The sequence below is a fragment of the Anolis sagrei genome, chromosome 1 (genome assembly GCF_037176765.1).
Source record: "Anolis sagrei isolate rAnoSag1 chromosome 1, rAnoSag1.mat, whole genome shotgun sequence".
Taxonomy (NCBI): domain Eukaryota; kingdom Metazoa; phylum Chordata; class Lepidosauria; order Squamata; family Dactyloidae; genus Anolis; species Anolis sagrei.
The window spans coordinates 244269257-244289933 of NC_090021.1; the positions used below are offsets into that span (position 1 = coordinate 244269257).

Sequence of the window (20677 nt, forward strand, 5' to 3'; positions counted from 1 at the left end):
GGACCAGCTCTGTTTCAGCATAAATAAAAGGGTGGGTGAACACAAGATTATACAATACAGGATTGTAATCTATGACAACTCATGCTAAAATAAATATGTCAATCTTCTAGAGTTCCCCTGCTGCCCCATTTTCTTGACATGATTATTGTAAGCAGTGATCCTCCAGGATAAAGGATGAGATCAGCTTTCAATCAATGTACCATGAAGAAAAAGGCTTACCATATGTTGAGAAAACGTTGAATATAACTTCTAGATGACAAGAAATGGAGGGTGAATGGTAATTAGGGAAGAAAACCATAGAAACCTACTGGGTGACCTTGTGGAAAGTCCCACTCTCAGCCTTAGATGAAGTCAAAGTCAAACTTCTTCTGAAAAAAAATATTGCCAGGAAAGACCCATGATAAGTTTTCTTTAGGATTATCATATTTTGGAAACTGCTTGAATTCTTATAACAAAAGTAACATTTCCTCAAAAATGTACATAGGAGAGTGTTCACTCCGTGTGGTCCAATATTTTGTTTAGGCACAGTCAAGCACAGAGTTCCACAACTTCTGGGTTAGCCATGACCTTTTTCTTCATTGAAAGACAGTGAATGTTCACTTGGAATAAATTGAAAATAGATCGCAACTGCATTTCTGGCAGTAATAGATGGCCCAATATTTATCCTTGAGCATACCACAGTGCTATCTGAAAGATTTGTATCACGCTTGGTATGATAAAACCACTCAATTGTGAAAATTCAATGAAACAAAGCAACATCTGTTTTCAAGATGATATCTATCCCTGCAGTATGTTCTGCCATTACAGTTAACTCTCAGACAGTACACTGTACACACAGACTACAAGGAGAACATAGGCAAGGAAAGTATTTCAAAGAGATCTGTGGTTCTTAAGATTTTCGTACTGTTTATGAAAGAGGAAAAGTGACCACCAAAGTGGGATATCCTGGCCAGGTTCATGAAAAGCCCTATGAACCAATACACTGTTATTGTAAGAAGGCCTTTCCACACAACCCTCTATCCCAGAATATCAAGGCAGAAAATCCCACAAATCTGCTTTGAACTGGGTTATCTGAGTCCACACTCAGATAATGTGGGATTTTCTGCCTTGATACTGTATTTTGGGATATAGGGCTGTGCGGAAGGGCTCATAGAGAGCCTATGCAAATATTACTGTATCATCCTTATTGGCACTATTCTTTGCTACCATGGAGAAAAGTGTTTTCCAGAAACAAAACAAAACAAAATGGTATACACACATTTTCCTTCAATAATAGAGAAAATGTTATATAGTTCACTGAATTTGCAGCCTAAGCAGACCCAATATCTAGATTTTCATCTTGGCTTTATCCACAAAACAGATATATAATTATAGTTTTGTCTAAATTTGCACACTATATATATATATATATATATATAGAGAGAGAGAGAGAGAGAGAGAGAGAGAGAGAACTTGTATTACTTAACAATATGTACTAGTAACTATACATATAGATACATATTTTAAAAATACTATAGCTATGGCACTGTAGAAGCACTATATGTGTGTTTGTAAATAAACAAATATTATAAAATGTTGCAAATCTGCAGACTCTCACACAAGGTGGCAAAACATGGCTAAATGGTTTCCTTGGGATGTCTGGTAAATGGGAAGTGAACAATCATGGTGGAAAATCATTAAGGATTTTGCCTGGTAAGCATCTCCAGAGCAATCTATGGATCGTCTATATTTGTGGTGCCATTACATAGAATAGGAACTATTCCTGGCTTTTGAGAAAAAGAAATATCAATACTCAAAACTACCTGAGATATCTTCAGAAATGGCCTTCTTGCTTCAGAGGAGTTGCTTCATGCATGAGCAGGGTTCAGAAACTTGAGTAGGAAATATTAAGACACAGGAGAAGAGGATAAAGGAAGTGGTGAACTGGTGTGTGTAGTTGCCACACAACTCCCTCATTTCTTTTTCTTTGGTAGAAACCAATGTAGGCACAAATCATTGTAACTATATCTCCACTTCCCCACCTCAGTTTTGTATCCTAGGATAAAAGACTTGTAAAAATAATTGGAGCTGCAGATAAAATGTACCATACTTCTAAGGAAATGGACCATTAATAGCCATTCCTGGATAGCATGTACAGAGCTTCAAGTTGACTTGTCAAGTGAAGACTCTTCAACCAATCGAGATTGTTTCTGTCCTGATAAATTGTCAATATATGTGGCATGGGAAAAAGCAAAGCAAGCTGGAGAAGGGTCAGCATATGTGCATTCCACATCACTAGGAAATATCTAGGCATGTCTTATTTATAATCCAATTTATTATGCCAGATTGGTGGAAAGGATGCAGTCTTGTGCCTTTTGAAAGTAATGATAGCCCCCCTGGAGAGTTGGAGTGCTGTGGGTTTGCTATCCATGAATGATCTAGAAGGTGGAGGACTTCAGTGCATGTGTGCATGTTTAGTAAGAGAAGTAATTGTAGGAAGAAATCCTGAGATGGTTTACAAAGAAAGAGTTTATGCATTATAGTGATGGCCAGATAAAACTTCAGCTATTCTTATAAAGTGGATGACCTTTATTCCTAAAGAAATCTCACTAGATAAATTATTGGATTTGGCAAAAAAAACAAAAAAACAAAAAAAAAAAAACCAAAAAAAACCAAAAAAAAAAAAAACAACCCTGCATGTTTTGACAAGGCTGGTTCCAAATGGATTGTTGTCATTTATTTATTTATTTAGAAGTTTTATATACCGGTCTTCTCACCTCCAAGGAGGGACTCAGGCCAGTTCACAACATGTGTTCATATACAGTAATATACAAAACAGCACCGTGCATCATCATTACACATTAAAATATAAGTACAATAAAAACATCATCATCACATTACACAAGCCAAGTTGTCAATGCATTGCTGCCAAAGTATTTAACATCCAACATTTGTTAATAAGTTCAAACCCCCCCCCCCCCCAATCCATTCATATCAGATTAAATAGTATTGTGTTGCCCTTTCATGATTCTCAAAATCACCTCCCTGCCTTGCTTATCTACTGACAGGCCAGATCCTTTTTTACAGCATATTAACTGTGCCATTAGTGTTAATGTAAGGCGCTCCCTGCTCTCCAATGGATGTCTTCTAAGTCCATTTTTGCTTCTCTGTGTGTGGTTTCGAGGCTAAGGACTTTGAGCCTTCTTTCATCACTTCAAATATGTTGCTTGTGGATACTTGCTAAGTTGTGTTGCAACTGTCCAATCTCTCAGCCCTGTTATTTGCATTAAGGACCATAATGTAGACAAAATACAGATAAGATGAGAAAAGAGAATGGGAGGGATCCTTACATGCAGCTACAGATGTACTGCTGCAACCTTGTGAGATCCAGCTGGACTTAAGGAGAAAAGATTGTTCTGTGAGATGGAATTACCCTTTCTTCCCCTTGTGGCCTGCATTACTACTTTGTGGGATTGACTCTCATCTAAGTTTCCTTTTTCTTTGTGAGTAAAAAAACCCCAAGGCTCACACCCAGAGTTTCACATGGTTTCCGGTACCGCTGACTTTAGAGTCAATACAGGAAGAGTGTGGAGAAAGCAACTGCACACTCTTGTGTTCTTGCAAAACAGTTTGAAAGAAAATTAACTGAATTGCACTCCGAAGAAGTGAAAAACATGGCTGATCATGTGGAGGAATGTGTGAGAGACCCTGAGAGTGACATGGGTGTGGAGGAAGGTGATCTGGCTGAAACAGAAAGGTAAGAAGATTCGTGAACTGTTCAGCTTCATTGCTTTGGCTTCAAATTCTTCTAAAATGGCTGCAATAATTGTTGAGATAGCTTAAAGAAAAGGAAGAAAATGGGGGAGGGGTTACAAGTATTGCTCAGTCAGTGGGCAATCTGGAGACCAAATTTTTGGCCCATTTATCCACATCATGGATTACATCTAAAGTTAGTTATGGTAGATCAGTGTCTACACATGTCAAATGGAAAACTCATATTTTAAATATTGTTTCAGCCATATGCATCCTGGAGAAGGGATTTTTTGTGAACGTATTTCAGACTGCTTCCTGGATATATGCATATATTTGCAAGTTTTAATGTATTTTATTGCCTTTTAATGTCTTTTTATTGCTGTTGACCCATTTATGTTAATTGTTGTGCTCTGACTGTTTCTTTGTCAGCATCTAAACACTGCCAACCTGAGTCCCCCTTTGGGGGTTGAGAAGGACAGGATACAAATGCTTAAAAATAAATAAATAAATAAATGTGTGTAATTTGACAATGCATCTTCACTCTTGTAAATGCTTCACGGCATCTACTCAATGCAATGAATGCCATGACTACAGAAACACCTACACTTTTACCTTTAAAGAAGAACCTCACTGGTAGCTTCTATTAAGAACAAGTAAACATTACACACCAAGATTTCTTAACGGAATACATAAGGGTCCTGTGCTTTATTCTTTTCACACCAAAATTCTGAAAATCAAGAGTGGAATCAGTTTGTGGTGCTCTTTTCTTCTCTTTGAGAGGATTTTAAATAGCCACGTATGTGTGTTGGAATTTGCTGACCAGGATTGGGTCTGCAACATTTTGAAAGATTTATCTCCTCCTAGTGAAAATATACAGCAATTTCTTTGTATACATGACTCTGAAAGGGAAACTGTCAGCATCACCAATGACTTTCATGGAGACTGTGGCTGAGATCTATTTGATGCTGGCAGATAATAAATTCCACCTTCATACTTATGCATGCAGAAGGGTGACAGCTGGCAACCTGGTAATAGTGCGAGAGAGGCCTCCCTCTGCATCCCAGTCAATCAATGGTTGTGGGGTGGGCAGGTGGGATTAGTCACAGCTAGGTCTTGGTGTCCGGCTGCCATTGCATTGCTTGTGGGAGGAGAGGGTACTGTTGCCCAAGAAAGTACACAAGTTCTGAAAATGTCATTATAGTGGTGTAACTTCTGAGTTCAGTGGCATAAATCATCCGGAGGATTACAGTCATAAATTGGAATTATATGTTTAAATAAGTAGAATTGGATAAATAAAACTATAATGCATTGCTTGCTTCCTCTGATCCTTCAAATGAAGGAGTTCCCTAGGAATGGACAAACAAGATGAAGATCATCATATGCAAATGACTGGCTTTTCTTGTAATCCTTGGGCATATGGCCAGCTTACACTTTAACCAAGCTGGCATTTTCCACCAGCCTTGATTCTGGAGTGCTATTGGCAAATCTGTCGTCTGAGTCCTGCAATAATTCAGGAACAAATCTGTCAGCTCAACATTACAAACAAATGTGAGGTGATATTTTTTGGACAGACAATTAGCATCCTATCTCAAATGTGTGGTTGAACTTTCTTGAATTCCACTTTACATTTCATACATGTTTAGCCTCTCAACATGAATGAGAGATAAAAAGCAGAAATGAATGCAAACTGTAAGCATGCTCCTAGGAAAATAAATTTAAAACCAGTAGGAAAAATATCTGCTGTAAAAATTAGCATTTAAAACACCATAATTTTGCTTGAACAAACCAGTTATTAAAGTAATTGAACCACAAAACGATCTCAGTTTCTCTCTCCTCCTTCCACTTTACTTCTTCAGCTTACTTCAGTTGCTGCAAACTAAGTTCAAATTGCAGTCATTTGAACTCAATTCAATCAGTAGAGAAAGCTTGTTTTCCCCCTTAGACTCGGATGAAAACAAACTGCTGCCACCTCTCCTAACATAGCCATTCTCCTCATTCATAACTTTTGCTCTTACTCACTTTCTGATGTTGCTTGGTCACATGTGTCCTGAATTCCATTTGAGAAATGTTAGAGGGATGTAAGTTGAGAACTGAGCTACTTCAGTCTCTTGTACATTAAGCTCCTTTCTCTTACTCCATTTTGGGGGAAAAACAGTGTACAGAATGGTTTGGAGAAACTTGGTGGAGATTTTTGCAATCCAACTATGCCCACTAGATGTTCTACTCGAGAAAATGCCAAGGTCTTTACAGAATGCCACACTGCAGCCTTGTTTTCAAAGACTCACATCTGTATTTCTGGTCACTTCTGCTCTAGACACATCCAAAATATTGAAGTGTAACAATGGAAACATCTTCTATGATGATTCCACATGTTTCTTCTTGAAACCAAATCTGTGAACAGCATATTTCCTGTCAGGGTAACCACGAGACTTAGTGTAGTTCCTCTTTCCCTTTCCTCTTGTTTCATAATGTTTTGTTGTTAGAAGTGCTGGTATATTTTTGATCTTGTCCTTGGGGATTTCTTTTTCAGCGATTGAAATAGGTTGGTACAATTCTCTCAAAGGCTTCGCTGACACCAGAACTAGTGTGACTAAGTGGCCATTTCAGCTTGGCGAGTAATGAGTATTAGGTGTGGAAGCCACAACCATCAAATCAGCTGTAATGAAGCTCCCCATGACTCATTAAATTCAAGAGCATGAAAATATTATTTTGGGAATAAAGCACATAGAATTGCCTAGCCAGCATGGCCAGTACCCATGCTAGTGGTAGGATTCTGACAACTGCAGTCTGAAAAGTGGTTTTTACAAGCTGTACTATGGAAGCATCCAACATGCATAAAGCCAAACACAAATGCAATTTCTGCCTATCATTTCCCATCAACAAAACACTTTAAATCCAGCCTTTTTGGCCTCCCTGTTATTCTACTACTGGAGAACATGTGGCCACACTGTAATTGACACACGGTGACTCACAACATCATTCATCATTAGTGAGGCTAGCTAAAGCTAATGGGTTCTGGAGTCCAACCTCATTTGATGCATCACACATTCTTCAACTCAGAATCATTTTAAACCTTTGGGATATATATAGATAAAGATATAAGGTTATGCTACATCAGTATATTTCTTTCAAGTTTTAAGCAACTTCCTGGCAAAAAGATACTTCAAGTGACATTGCTAACTTTTTCAATTGTTTTTGAAGTTATGTTTCTGGACTCCTGCAAATTAATTCAAATTTAAAATTCTTATAATGAATCACATTCTTGGATACAAAATACTTCTAACTGCATACTAGATTTGAAATCTTGAAAAGAAAAATTATACAGTAAAACCAAATACTTATAGTATGACAACATTTATTTTAGCAGAGAGATTTACTTTTGAGTAAATTACATAGGATTATATTGTAGGATATTGTTGATTACGTCTCTGATGCCCCTATAAATGTGCAATACAATGCTAGCATCCTTTGCCTTTTTCTTTGGGCCAACTTAATCCATGGCATTTGTTGCAGATAACAAAAGTTACAAAACAGGTGCAGTGGTATAAACTCAAGACAATGCAAGCTGCTGAATGACACACATTCTTTACACCAATCTTCTTAAACAACTTGAGTAATTTGGAAGTCAGGTGAACTGGCAAACAAGATGGGCTATTGTTCAGTTTTTTAGTTCACCAGCCACCTTCTTCCAGGTTATGTCATTTCTCAGGAACATAATCTAAAAGATAATATAAAAGAAGATGGGATTTTACAAATATCCCAGAATATCAGTGAGTTTAGATTATTTGGGGATTTGGGATTAATTTGGTGGGGAAATGAATCTTACAGTGCCTGAAAAAAATGTTTTTCTGGTGCTTCACCCTGTGGTTGGGCTGTTCTTAGCTGCTGGGCCACATTTCCTTCAAATTTTGCACAGAATGTGTTGTGGCAAAAACATATCTTCCAGTTATCCAGTTTGGCAGGGGCAGACCAGCATCCTTTGTCAACTGACATTTTTAGCTACTTTAAAAATTGTCCCAAATTCTATCTCTTCCTTCTACTCCCCCCTTTATCTTTACTTACTTCACTTGCTGTAACTTGCATTCAAAGTGCAAAACAATTTGTGTTCAATTAACTCAGGCCTCTTCCACACAACTGAATAAAATCCCACATTTTCTGCTTTGAACTGGAATATATGGCAGCGTGGATTCAGATAACCCAATTCAAAGCAGATATTGTGGGATTTTTTGCCTTGATATTCTGGGTTATATGACTGTGTGGAAAGGCCCTTAGTGGCAGCACAGAAGTGAAAGAGGCAGAGAGAAGTGGAAGAGGCAGGCAAGAAAATCAGATTGCTTTACCTGTTGGCTCAGGTGAAAGCAATCTGCTGTACCTTTCTTAGCTTGAAGGTTCTTCTTCCTTAATATCTTTTGCTACCCTGACCATAGTCTGATATTACCTGGCCACATGTTCTGCTTTTTACCTGTGACTTTTGGGAGTATATACAGAACCACAATGCAAGTGAGGATAAAAGAACACAGCACCGTATCTTGAAAGGCGAAGCTAAGGCACTTAACATTTTGAATTAGATCTATTCTGAAGTCTCCTACTTTTGGTGGCAAAGAAATACCTCATGGAAATGTAGGTGGGGAAGGTCCAGATTCTTTAAGGTTCCTCAGCCTCTCACTTAAACACAGCACTTCAAATTATTCTTGGTTACAGAAAGTGACTGGTCTCACACAAAAAAAGTCACTTAGCTGCTACATTTTAGACAAATCCAATTTGGTGCTACAAGAGAGAGTGCTTATTATAATGACATATATACTGGCCACTACTTTGTGAGGTTTGTGCCTGCAAGAAGCTGTTTTCTAGCCAAGAGCCAAATAGCTTAAAGCTGCGAGGTCCTTGACTAGAAAAAGCTTCTTACAGACACAATCAACTATCTGTGCACAACCTTCAAGGTTGCTTCCCTCCTACGGCTTCTCATTTCCTGCGCTCTACAAACTTCTGAGGATGCCCATGTATGGTCATTGCTTAAGACAGGCTTTGCTGTGCCAGCAGGCCCCATCCTGTCCCTTGCCACGTTCATCCTCAGCTGTCCTGAATTTTCTAGATCCCTTACAGGAGACTTGAAGAGTCCTAAGTCAGATTACAGCAATTGCTAAGAATATCCAGCATTGGAAGGAGATTGTCTGGGAAAGCTGATACCCAGCAAAGTATCCCTGGACTTCTTGGAACTGCGTTCCAGGGGACAGGGTAGAGGAGTTGCTGTTCTATGTTTAACTCAAGTTAAACCATGAAAAGAAACATGCTCTACTTTGGGCAATAAAAGAAAGAGCTGAATTGGGTTCTTGGTTCCTGCAAGGAGATGTATTTTATGATTATATAGTTTACAAGAAATCCAGCTTTTCATTGATTTAATTGGTGGACTTTATGTCCTTTTTTTGCTTCTAATCCCCAAAAACATTTTGTTTTTTATTTGTAAAAATGAGCCATGCAACTGAAATTCCAGTCATGTCTTAGCTGACAATTACCATGACAGTGAGGTTGTAATCTCAGACAAGGGAAGCTCTTGAGAGTCAGCCTAACACGCCTGGTAAAATCTGTTCAGTTAAAACCATGAACATTTGTGATTGCTTCAATAAATATTCAGAAGTGTAGCCTCTGAAGCTAAAAAGAGCTCACAATAGGAAACCTTTATTAAAATGTGTATGTAGTTTGGGCCCTTTGGGACATACTCCTAGATAAATGGTGTTTTGTTAAGCTCAATGTATTTTCTGGAAGTAGTGCAGTATCACCCTGCAAGGCTGTTATACATTAGGAACAATCCACGATAATGCAAATGTTGCTCTATTTCTCTTGTTTTATTTTAGGCTGCAGCTCTAAACAGACTCACTAGGGAGTAAGTCCCATAGGATTTGAATCTAGTTTAACAAGTCTAAATGTTGTGCTGTGTGTAACTTTGCCTATTCTGCATACTTTCACAAGGAGATGAGTTGTGATATTCACAATGAAGAAAACAAGTCATAATGAACTTTAATATTCAAATTAACTACCATATATGTTGTTGTTCATTCATTCAGTCGCTTCCGACTCTTTGTGACCTCATGGACCAGCCCACACCAGAGCTCCTTGTTGGCCATCACCTCCCACAGCTCCTTCAGAATCAAGCCAGTCACTTCAAGGATGCCATCCATCCATCTTGCCCTTGGTCGGCCCCTCTTTCCTTTTCCTTCCATTTTCCCCAGCATAATTGTCTTCTCTAACTATCTTATATACATATGTATAAATCAACCTCATCCATAGGTTGAGGGCAGATTTTGGGGTCAAAATTATGGATTTTGTATAACCCATGAATAAGTCAAGGGACATTCCTCAGAGAAGGGAAAGCACCAATGCTAACTCAGGGCCATCTGCCCCAGTCACCACTACCATTTCCCCACCTATTCACTCAAAAGGGTAAGAAATGCCACCACAGTTGAGAGGGAAAGGGGTCAGTACTTCTTTTTAGTGCTTAGAGAAGGGGGTGGTACCTTTTTAAAAGTTAAGGGATAGTAGTCACATTGACCTGTGGATGTCAACTCTGGGCCTTTGGGTTAATTTTTTTGACTAAAATCTCTAAACATATAAACATTGTGTATGTACAGCCACATTTTTTCCCTGGAGAAACACAAGAATAGGAAAACCACTTAAGTTATATAGTATCTCTCTACTCCTTTATGAAAGGGGCATGTTTTTAGATTGTTAAACTCACCAGATGGTAGAAAATACAAATAGGGGGAAATTATATGGTGGTTCAATCTAGGAGGTTGACAGATGAAAGACTTTTATGTAGGCATTTACTCCGAGAGTACAGGACACCTAAGTAATTTCAGTATTTGTTGTTGTGCCTGTCTGACTTATGCTGACCCCATTCTAAGGTTTTCTTGCCAAGATTTATTCAGAGGAGTTTGTCACTGCCTTCTTCTCAGTTGAGCAAGTGTGACTTCTCCAAGGTCACCTTGTGGATTTCCATGGCTGAGTGGAGATTTGAGCCCTTGTCTTCCAGAGCCCTGGAACCTCCTCATCACATTAAGGCTGAGAAGCCAGGGGACAGTGGGGGAAGTTGTGAGGCAGCATCATGCCGTGTTCCCTTACCATCAGGGGGTCGTATGATCACTTATTTATTTATTTAGAACATTTATATCCTGTCCTATTCTCAACCTCCAAGGAGGGAGTCAGGGCGGCTACTTCCCACAACGTTTCCCTGCTGTCCTCTGCTTCCTCCAGCTTCCTCTTCAGCTTTTTCTATTAGGATTCAGGTGTACACCTAAATCCTCTTGGCTCTGTTTCTCTGCAATGCTGGCTTGCTGCTGGCACGGAGCCCCACCAGAACTAGCTCTGCGTCATTTGATGAGCTCCAGGGAACTCTGTTCCAGCAGTGGAGAGAAGTGAGGAGAAAAAACTTCTCGGCCTCAGTGGATGAGGGCTCTAGTTGAACACAGAAACCACTACAACATACTAGTACAATCATATGTGATACCAAATATGAATTAATATATCTGCAAACAAGGTTTTAGAACTATACCAGTGCAGACAGTAATAAAGCACACAAACATGAGAATTCTAGCAAAACCAGCAGGATACACAGGTGCATAAGAATGGATGAATGTTATTAATAACAAGTACTATGCACTGCTGCTGCTACTGAATTATTTATTTAACAAAATTGATTATTTATGTAGCAAAATGGATATCTATGTAGCAAAGTGTACAAAACATGGAAGAATCTGGAATATAAAATTCAGTAGAGAAAGAGGAAAAGGGGTTGAACCAGGAAGGAATATTAATTGCTAATTGTTCATAAAAGTTTTAAGTATTGTGGTCTCTGGAAGGGCATCTCAAAGACATAAACATTCAGTAGAGAAAGAGGAAGATGGAGGGAGAAAAAAGTTCTCATTTCAGATGCTCCATCCCCATTCTCATAGAAACCCTTGAATAACATCTATGTTGGAGCTCTGAAGTCAATGGGGCAAAAGGGGGGGGGGCAGACTGGAAGTCATGTAGGGATATAGCTTGAAGTGGGAGGAGCGCAAATGAGGAAAATTCTGCCCCCAAATGGAACTTCTTCCCCACAATGAAATTCTTCAACCCCAAATTTCCAGCATTGTCTTAACTTAAACTTCAGTAGAGAGTTTAGAAATACAGCATAAACATTTTTAAAAGGCCAAGCAAAGTGACTAAGAGAATGCAAACACAGCAAATATGAACATTCTCGTGCCATAAATTTGAGGGAGGAAGGAAAAAATGGGGGAGGGGGTCTTATTTGCCTTCATTTTGCCCCTCTTCACCTTCAGTAGCGATATCCAAAGAGGTCATGGATGGTTCATCTCTTCAGCTGCATGTGCACAGACCTCAACAACACAGGTGGAGGGGATGCACACCATCCTTGGAAAGCGGGTGCATTATTTTCCTCCTGTTGGTTGTGATGGGAAGAAAATTGTTTGAAGAGAACCTTATTCCCTTGAGTAGAAGCACATGAGCAGTGATAAACAGTTTTCTCACCTGTGTTTATGTTTGTGTGAGAGAAGGTACTTTTGATAAAATAGTTTTTGATACCTTTGGGGGTAAAGTGATATGAAAATTAATCTGCACTATAACGTAACTTACTTCAGACACTGTAACCAAACAGCAGTTGAAAGGATAGAGCTGGAACATGAAGCCTCTTAGAGGAGGCCATTACCAATTAGAAGGAGTAAGAGATGGATTTGACAGAAGGCAATTGATTCCAGCATAGCGTTGAAGATCCACCAGGAAGAAGACTAACAAGCAAGAAAGTCTCACAGGTGCTTTCTTTTTAGAAAGGCCATGATGTGCTCTTTTAAAGAAAGTGTGCATGTCCTCATTTGGTGTGTAGAGTTGCTAGGGTGAAAACTGGGGATCTATTTATCTGACCTTCCAAATGTCCAACTGTGAGTGGTTTTAAGTTGTTTTAAAATGTTCAAATTAATGTTATGGTACACTACTTTGGTGTTCCTGTTGATTCATAATGTTCTGTCCCTGCATGATTCTGAAATATTGTTATAAACGCCATCAAGAAATCCATGTGAATTCTATGTGAACTTTTATCTGTAATAAATATTTTTACAAGTGCTTTCTTCTTATATAATACTTATGAGAGTATATTTGCTTCCCAAAACCTGCATTTTTGTGCACACTTTCCTTTAATGTATGCATGGGGAAATAATAGGGAAATCCAGAGGAGTTTTAATAAGGAAGGCTGGCATTGATTTGGGACATGTTTGCACACTGATTCGAGAAGTGTGAAATTGGTACATTCATATCAAAATGCAAACTGAATGAAATACTCCTCCATGCTTACAGGAAATAAGCTCATTTACGTAGACAGGAAATAAGCCCATCTGTAGCTATCGATCATCTCCTTTCCCTGCCAACAGTTTTTCCACTATCATACAATAGTCCTCTGAAATGACGTTGTACATTTAATATAAACACACCATAGACTTCTTCTTCATGAGTTTTTCTGTTTTAATTAATGTTGTCAGCTCAGCAATTGGCTTTGGGTTGACTGGTGCACAATTCAAACACAGAATAACACTTTCCTTAACACAGTGCTTTGAAGTAACTAATCAAAATCTAGCTGTGTGTTAGGGCCCATCCAGACAGGACCTATACCCTGGTCCTTTCACACTTTTATTAGAAGTGTTCAAATGACACCTCCAGTAAAATATGATTAATTTGAAACAAAGCAGGAAAACCCTGCTGATTCAGAAGGTCTTTGGGAGTTGAGACTAAGGGCGGTTCCAGACAGGACTTTAATTCAGATCCAATTGGGTTTTTGCCAGCATTACAGTCCACACATGCCCCAGAAAGCTCGTGTTTTTCTGGGGAGGGGTGTGTGTGTGCAAATGCCCTGCCAGACATTCCAGTGGGACATCCAGACTCAACCCCCCTGAAAATGGCTAAGAACTCACCAGGCTTCCATTAGGCCTTGCAGCACACTTCCTGGAATGTACCAATTATGTGTGAGGAAGTGAGGAGGGGGTAAATCACTTCTCCCTCCCCCCCCCCAGCCTCCTCATACATAATTGGTACATTCCAGGAAGTGTGCTGCAAGGCCTAATGGAAGCCTGGTGAGTTCTTAACCATTTCTAGGCTTTTCTGGGGGGTGTCTGGATGACACATTGGAATGTCCAGCAGGGCATCTGGACCCCCCACCGCCCAAAAGACACGAGCTTTCTGGGGCATGTGTGGACTGTAATGAGGGCCCAATTGGGTTTTAGAAACCTGTTTGGATCCGAATTAAAGTCCTGTCTGGAACCTCCCTTAGTCTCAACTCACAAAGACTTTCTGAATCAGTTGCTGGATGGTGGATAAATTAATCTTATTGATTCAATAGATTTGTTCTAGTGAGATCTAGCAATTGGATTAAGGTCATTAAGTTACTTGCAATTAATTCCTTTTGGGGCAACTAATACTTAGTTAAGTCACATCACAATTACAACACAATGAAAGTTTTACTTTTGTAGTATTACTGTTACTCAGTTATTTTATAGTAACAGAGGGGTCCAGCAACACCACACTGGTGTACTTTGTTGTACAAATAAGTGACTTATAACTTTCTGATATTTATTTTTTAAAGTAAATATTTTACGTTGTTTCAATAAATGAGAAAGAAATTGGTTACTTTTTCAAAACTGTAACTATAATGGAAACTAACTACTTTGGACACCTTTGGAATAGCAACTGCAGTGTTTTAGAAGTAACATATAAATCAATGTTTTATGAGCTGGATATAGAGCTATCTGCATTTAAGAACTCTGCACTGAATGGGCTTAGTAACTTTCTAATTTCTTATCTGCCTGGTATTCTGCCTAGTCAGACTAGAGTCACTCTGTTTTATTTTATGGGCAATAACTATCTAAGGCAGGGGTCCTCAAACTAAGGCCCGGGGGCCGGATACGGCCCTCCAAGGTCATTTACCCAGCCCTTGATCAGGGTCAACCTAAGTCTGAAACAACTTGAAAGCACACAACACAACAACAATCCTATCTCCTCAGCCAAAAGCAGGCCCATACTTTGCATTGAAATACTAATAATTTGTAAAAATTGTTCTTCATTTTAATTATTGTATTGTTTTTGAGTGTGCAGTGTGCATAGGAATTCATTCTTTTTTCCCTTCAAATTATAATCCAGTCCTCCAACAGTTTGAGGGACAGTGACCTGGCCCTCTGCTTAAAAAGTTTGAGGACCTCTGCTCTAAGGTCTTTGCCCAAAGTTTTTCTAAGGGATTTAATCACACTAGCCAGGTAAACCATAATTATAGTGGGACAACAGCTTATTTGCCTTGGACTTATGAAGTGATGCCACACTTTTCATGATGGGAAACCATAGGAAAGCATTATTCTACAAAAGGAGATCATTAATGGATTGCTCAAGGGAGCAGAAGGAAAAGAGTGGTGCCATGATAAGTCCAAGGCAAAGACACTGTAATTGCGATTTGCTGGCTCTGTGTGATAAACTCTTTTGTTAATCCAATTAGAAACGCAAGGGACTGATTCTGAGACCTCAGTGCCTGTGTTGTGTTGCTAAACCATGGCTAATTGAATCAGTGAATTGCAAATGTAGGTGACCTTTTCATGCACTAATATTTGATTATGAATATGGGCAACAGTATGAAATTCAAAACAGAATTCAGTCTACATGAGATTGATATAAATTGATGAAACAGTTTGAAACCAATATTTTGCATTCTAGTTTCTTAGCAATAGGGAAAATGCATGTGTGTTCAGTAATATAGAATCAGAACTATGATAGCAGCAATCCTATGCATGCCTATCTGTGTGTATTTTCTCTAGATGTCAGTGGGACTTATTTCTAAGTGGGTATGTATATAGTTGTATTCTATTACATCCTCATTAATTAACAGTACAATCCACACTTATGGCACAATATGGGGATTTAGAGGGATTTGTGCCATGTTGTTGTTCATTCGTTCAGTCGTCTCCGACTCTTCGTGACCTCATGGACCAGCCCACGCCAGAGCTCCCTGTCGGCCGTCACCACCCCCAGCTCCTTCAAGGTCAGTCCAGTCACTTCAAGGATGCCATCCATCCATCTTGCCCTTGGTCGGCCCCTCTTCCTTTTGCCTTCCACTTTCCCCAGCATGATTGTCTTTTCTAGGCTTTGCTGTCTCCTCATGATATGGCCAAAGTACTTCAAGTACTTCAACTTTGTCTCTAGTATCCTTCCTTCCTTTATTTCCTGGAGGATGGACTGGTTGGATCTTCTCGCAGTCCAAGGCACTCTCAGCACTTTCCTCCAGCACCACAGCTCAAAAGCATCGATCTTCCTTCGCTCAGCCTTCCCTAAGGTCCAGCTCTCACATCCGTAGGTTACTACAGGGAATACCATGGCTTGGACTAGGCGGATCTTTGTTGCCAGTCTGATGTCTCTACTCTTTACTATTTTATCGAGACTGGACATTGCTCTCCTCCCAAGAAGTAAGCGTCTTCTGATTTCCTGGCCACAGTCTGCATCTGCAGTAATCTTTGCGCCTAGAAATACAAAGTCTGTCACGGCCTCCACATTTTCTCCCTCTATTTTCCAGTTGTCAATCATTCTTGTTGCCATAATCTTGGTTTTTTTGACGTTCAGCTGCAACCCGGCTTTTGCGCTGTCTTCTTTCACCTTGATTAGAAGGCTCCTCAGCTCCTCCTCGCTTTCGGCCATCAGAGTGGTGTCATCTGCATATCTGAGGTTGTTAATGTTTCTTCCAGCAATTTTCACCCCAGCCTTGCATTCATCAAGCCCCGCACATCGCATGATGTGTTCTGCATACAAGTTAAAAAGGTTGGGTGAGAGTATGCAGCCTTGCCGTACGCCTTTCCCAATCTTGAACCAGTCTGTTGTTCCGTAGTCAGTTCTTACTGTTGCTACTTGGTCCTTGTACAGATTCCTCAGGAGAGAGACAAGGTGGCTTGGTATGCCCATCCCACCAAGAACTTGCCACAATTTATTATGATCCACACAGTCAAAGGCTTTAGAATAGTCAATGAAGCAGAAGTAGATGTTTTTCTGAAACTCCCTGCCTTTCTCCATTATCCAGCGGATATTGGCAATCTGGTCTCTCGTTCCTCTGCCTTTTCTAAACCCAGCTTGAACGTCTGGCAGCTCTCGCTCCATGTATTGCTGGAGTCTTCCTTGCAGGATCTTGAGCATTACCTTACTGGCATGAGAAATAAGGGCCACTGTACGGAAGTTGGAGCAGTCTTTCGCATTTCCCTTTTTTGGTATGGGGATGTAAGTTGATTTTTTCCAGTCTGATGGCCATTCTTGTGTTTTCCATATTTGCTGGCATATGGCATGCATCACCTTGACAGCATCATCTTTTAAGATTTTAAACAGTTCAGCTGGGATCCCATCGTCTCCTGCTGCCTTGTTGTTAGCAATGCTTCTTAAGGCCCATTCAACCTCACTCCTCAGGATGTCTGGTTCTAATTCATTCACCACACCGTCAAAGCTATCCTCGATATTGTTATCCTTCCTATACAGATCTTCTGTATAATCTCGCCACCTTCTCTTGATCTCTTCAGCTTCTGTTAGGTCCCTGCCATCTTTGTTTCTTATCATACCAATTTTTGCCTGAAATTTACCTCCAATGTTTCTAATTTTCTGGAAGAGGTCTCTTGTCCTTCCTATTCTGTTGTCTTCTTCCACTTCCATGCATTGCTTGTTTAAAAATAGTTCCTTATCTCTTCTGGCTAACCTCTGGAATTGCGCATTTAACTGGGCATATCTCCCCTTTTCACTGTTTCCTTTTGCTTTCCTCCTTTCTTGGGCTACTTCCAGTGTCTCAGCAGACAACCATTTTGCCTTCTTGGTTTTCTTTTTCTTTGGGACGTACTTTGTTGCCGCCTCCTGAACAATGTCGCGGACTTCTGTCCATAGTTCTTCTGGGACTCTGTTTACTAAATCTAGCCCTTCAAATCTGTTCTTCACTTCCACTGTATATTAGCTAGGAATGTTAGTGAGATCATATCTAACTGGTCTGTGTATTTTCCCTGATCTCTTTAGTTTTATTCTAAATTGAGCAATAAGAAGTTCGTGATCTGAGCTACAGTCAGCCCCAGGTCTTGTTTTCACCGACTGGATGGATGTCCGCCACCTTTGGCTGCAAAGGATGTAGTCAATCTGATTTCGGTGCTGACCATCTGGTGAAGTCCATGTGTAAAGCCGTCTTTTAGGTTGTTGGAAGAGAGTGTTTGTTATACACAGCGAGTTTTCCTGGCAGAATTCTATCAGCCTGCGTCCCGCTTCATTTTGTTCTCCCAGACCATGCTTGCCTGTGATCCCAGTTGTCATTTGACTTCCCACCTTGGCATTCCAGTCTCCTGTAATGAAAATAATGTCTCTTTTTGGTGTATTATCCAGTAGGTCCTGCAGATCCTCATAGAACTGATCTACTTCTGCTTCTTCAGCAGCTGTGGTTGGGGCGTATATTTGGATCACTGTAATGCTGAAAGGCTTTCCTTGCACTCGAATTGAGATCATTCTGTCATTTTTTGGGTTGTATCCAAGCACTGCTTTAGCGAATTTTTTATTAATTATGAAGGCTACTCCATTTCTTCTATGTTCCTCTTGTCCACAGTGGTAGATCTGGTGGTCATCTGATGTGAAGTGGCCCATTCCAGTCCATTTCAGTTCGCTGACCCCCAGAATGTCTATCTTTAGTCTTGACATCTCACCAATAACAACATCCAATTTGCCCTGGCTCATAGATCTTACATTCCAGGTTCCTATGGTGTGTTGATCTTTAGAGCATCGGATTCGTCGTTCGCCTCCAGTATCGTAGGCCACTAGCCTTCCTTTCGGCTTTGAGCTAGCTGCGTCATCACATCTGGGGCTAGTTGAACTTATCCTCTGCTCCTCCCCAGTAGCATTTTGGCCATCTTCCGACCTGGGAGTCCCATCTTCCAATGGCATACCGACATATCTCTGGTTGTACTGGTCCATTTAGTTTTCTTGGCAAGGATACTGGGGTGGTTTGCCATTGCCTTCCCCAGGGATCACGCTTGGTCTGACCTCTCTGCCACGACCGTCCCGTCTTGGGTGGCCCTTCACGGTTTCGCTCATGACATCATTGAGGTGCTCAAGCTCCAGCGCCACAACAAGGCGGTGACCCTTTGCTGGAGGGTGCCATGGCTTATAAATATTTGTGCCATGGCTTATAAATATTTCAGGCTTTATTTCAGATCTGCACATAGAGAGAAGATTGTGACTTTGCCTGCGGCACATGTGCTCTTTTTACTTCCAAATAGCAGTTGTTGCAGCCAAAACAGCAATGAATTTTGTAGTGCCTTGTAGAGAAGCCAGATTTATTTGGCATAAGTTTCCAGCTCACTCCATCTAGACTATGGCTCATGCCATCTGATGAAATAGGACATATTTCCTGAAAGCTTATGTCTCCAAAGCCTTGTTCAATTCTAGAAAGTACCGTAAAATTTCTTGCTGGATGTTTTTTTTTTTTTAAGGAATTAGATTGGGTTGTTGTAGGTTATTCGCGCTGTATGGCCATGTTCTAGAAGCATTCTCTCCTGATGTTTTACCTGCATCTGTGGCAGGCATCCTCTGGCACCCGCCTGCCACAGATGCAGGTGAAACATCAGGAGAGAATGCTTCTAGAACATGGCCATACAGCCCGAAAAACCTACAACAACCCAATGATTCTGGCTATAAATGCCTTCAACAATACAAAGGAATTAGACATCAGAAGCATTTTCATGCTTCTCCTCAAGGGGGCAGGCTGTACTTTATCATGTTTCTAAAACCAGCTGGAGGGAAAAAAGAAGCCGCAAAACCAGAGTCCTACAGCACTTTAAAGACTGACAAATTTATTATTTATATTTATTATATGAAATGCCATATAACACCAGTGCTACGGCATCTACACTGGCTCCCAATTGAGTATCGTGATTTGTATAAGATACTGGTCCTGACCTTTAAAACTTTATATGGCCTGGGTCCATTGTATCTTAGAGACCGTCTCTCCTTCTACCATCATCGGAGGTCGCCACGACCACCCCAACGCAATTTGCTCTATATACTGGGTCCTAGGGAAGTGCACTTGGAGAGCACCAGACGCAGGGCCTTCTCTATTTCTGCCCCTGCCTTATGGAATTCCTTGCCTCCCTATTTGAGAGCCATGCGTGACTCAGGGCATTTTATCCTAGCACTTAAGACCTGGCTTTTTACTAGAGCATTTGACCCATGTTAATTTTAATATTTGTATGTATGTGTTTTATCCTGTATAATTTCTGCAATGTAAATCGCCTGGAGCATCTCGGACGGAGGGTGATTAATAAGTAATTAAAGATGATGATGATGATGATGATGATGATGATGATGATGATGATGATACCAAGAGCATTTGTGCATTTAAAAACAAAGAAGACTGCTAAAACATATAGCTGCAGTACCAGTGTAAAGAATGACACGTAGAATCAGAGAGCACTAAATTCTGATGTCTAGCCAAGATCCCCCCTTCCCCAGTGACATGTATGAATTCTATCAAAATATTACATTTGGACCTTGGCGGGAAATTCAAATTGTAAAAGGGAGCTCCAAGTTTCAATGACTGGCCTGTAGAATAGACCAGGAAGACCTGCAGCAGCCACCAGGAGATACATTGTCTCAAAAACCCCTTTATGAACTACAAAATAACTTTTTAATAAAGGGACAACCCGGTGTCCTTTTGCAGCCATGCTTGCTTCAATGTAGCCTTTATTATCTCTTTTCTCTCTCCCTGTCTCTTTGTTTTAAAACAAACTGCACAGATAGCCAATGGAAATTATTTATTTTATTTATTTCCCATGCTTGTACCCTGCCCTTTTCACTCCAAAGAGGACCCAGGGCAGCCTCACAAACAGCAACAATTTGATGCCCAACAAAGAAACAGATTCCAAAT

The 20677-nt window shown here is 40.2% G+C and overlaps 1 protein-coding gene across 2 annotated transcripts in view; it reads left to right on the forward strand.

The window, feature by feature from the left end:
• The first annotated feature begins 2999 nt into the window (after positions 1–2999).
• The window catches only part of LSP1 (lymphocyte specific protein 1), a 108136-nt gene continuing 90458 nt past the window's right edge, over positions 3000–20677 (forward strand). The window contains exon 1 of one of the 2 annotated variants that reach the window (XM_060768699.2): positions 3000–3736. In XM_060768699.2, the coding sequence (XP_060624682.2) occupies positions 3654–3736 (83 nt within the window). In that variant the 5' untranslated portion in view covers positions 3000–3653. The remainder of the gene's footprint in view (positions 3737–20677) is intronic. The other variant, XM_060768690.2, reaches the window with a different exon arrangement.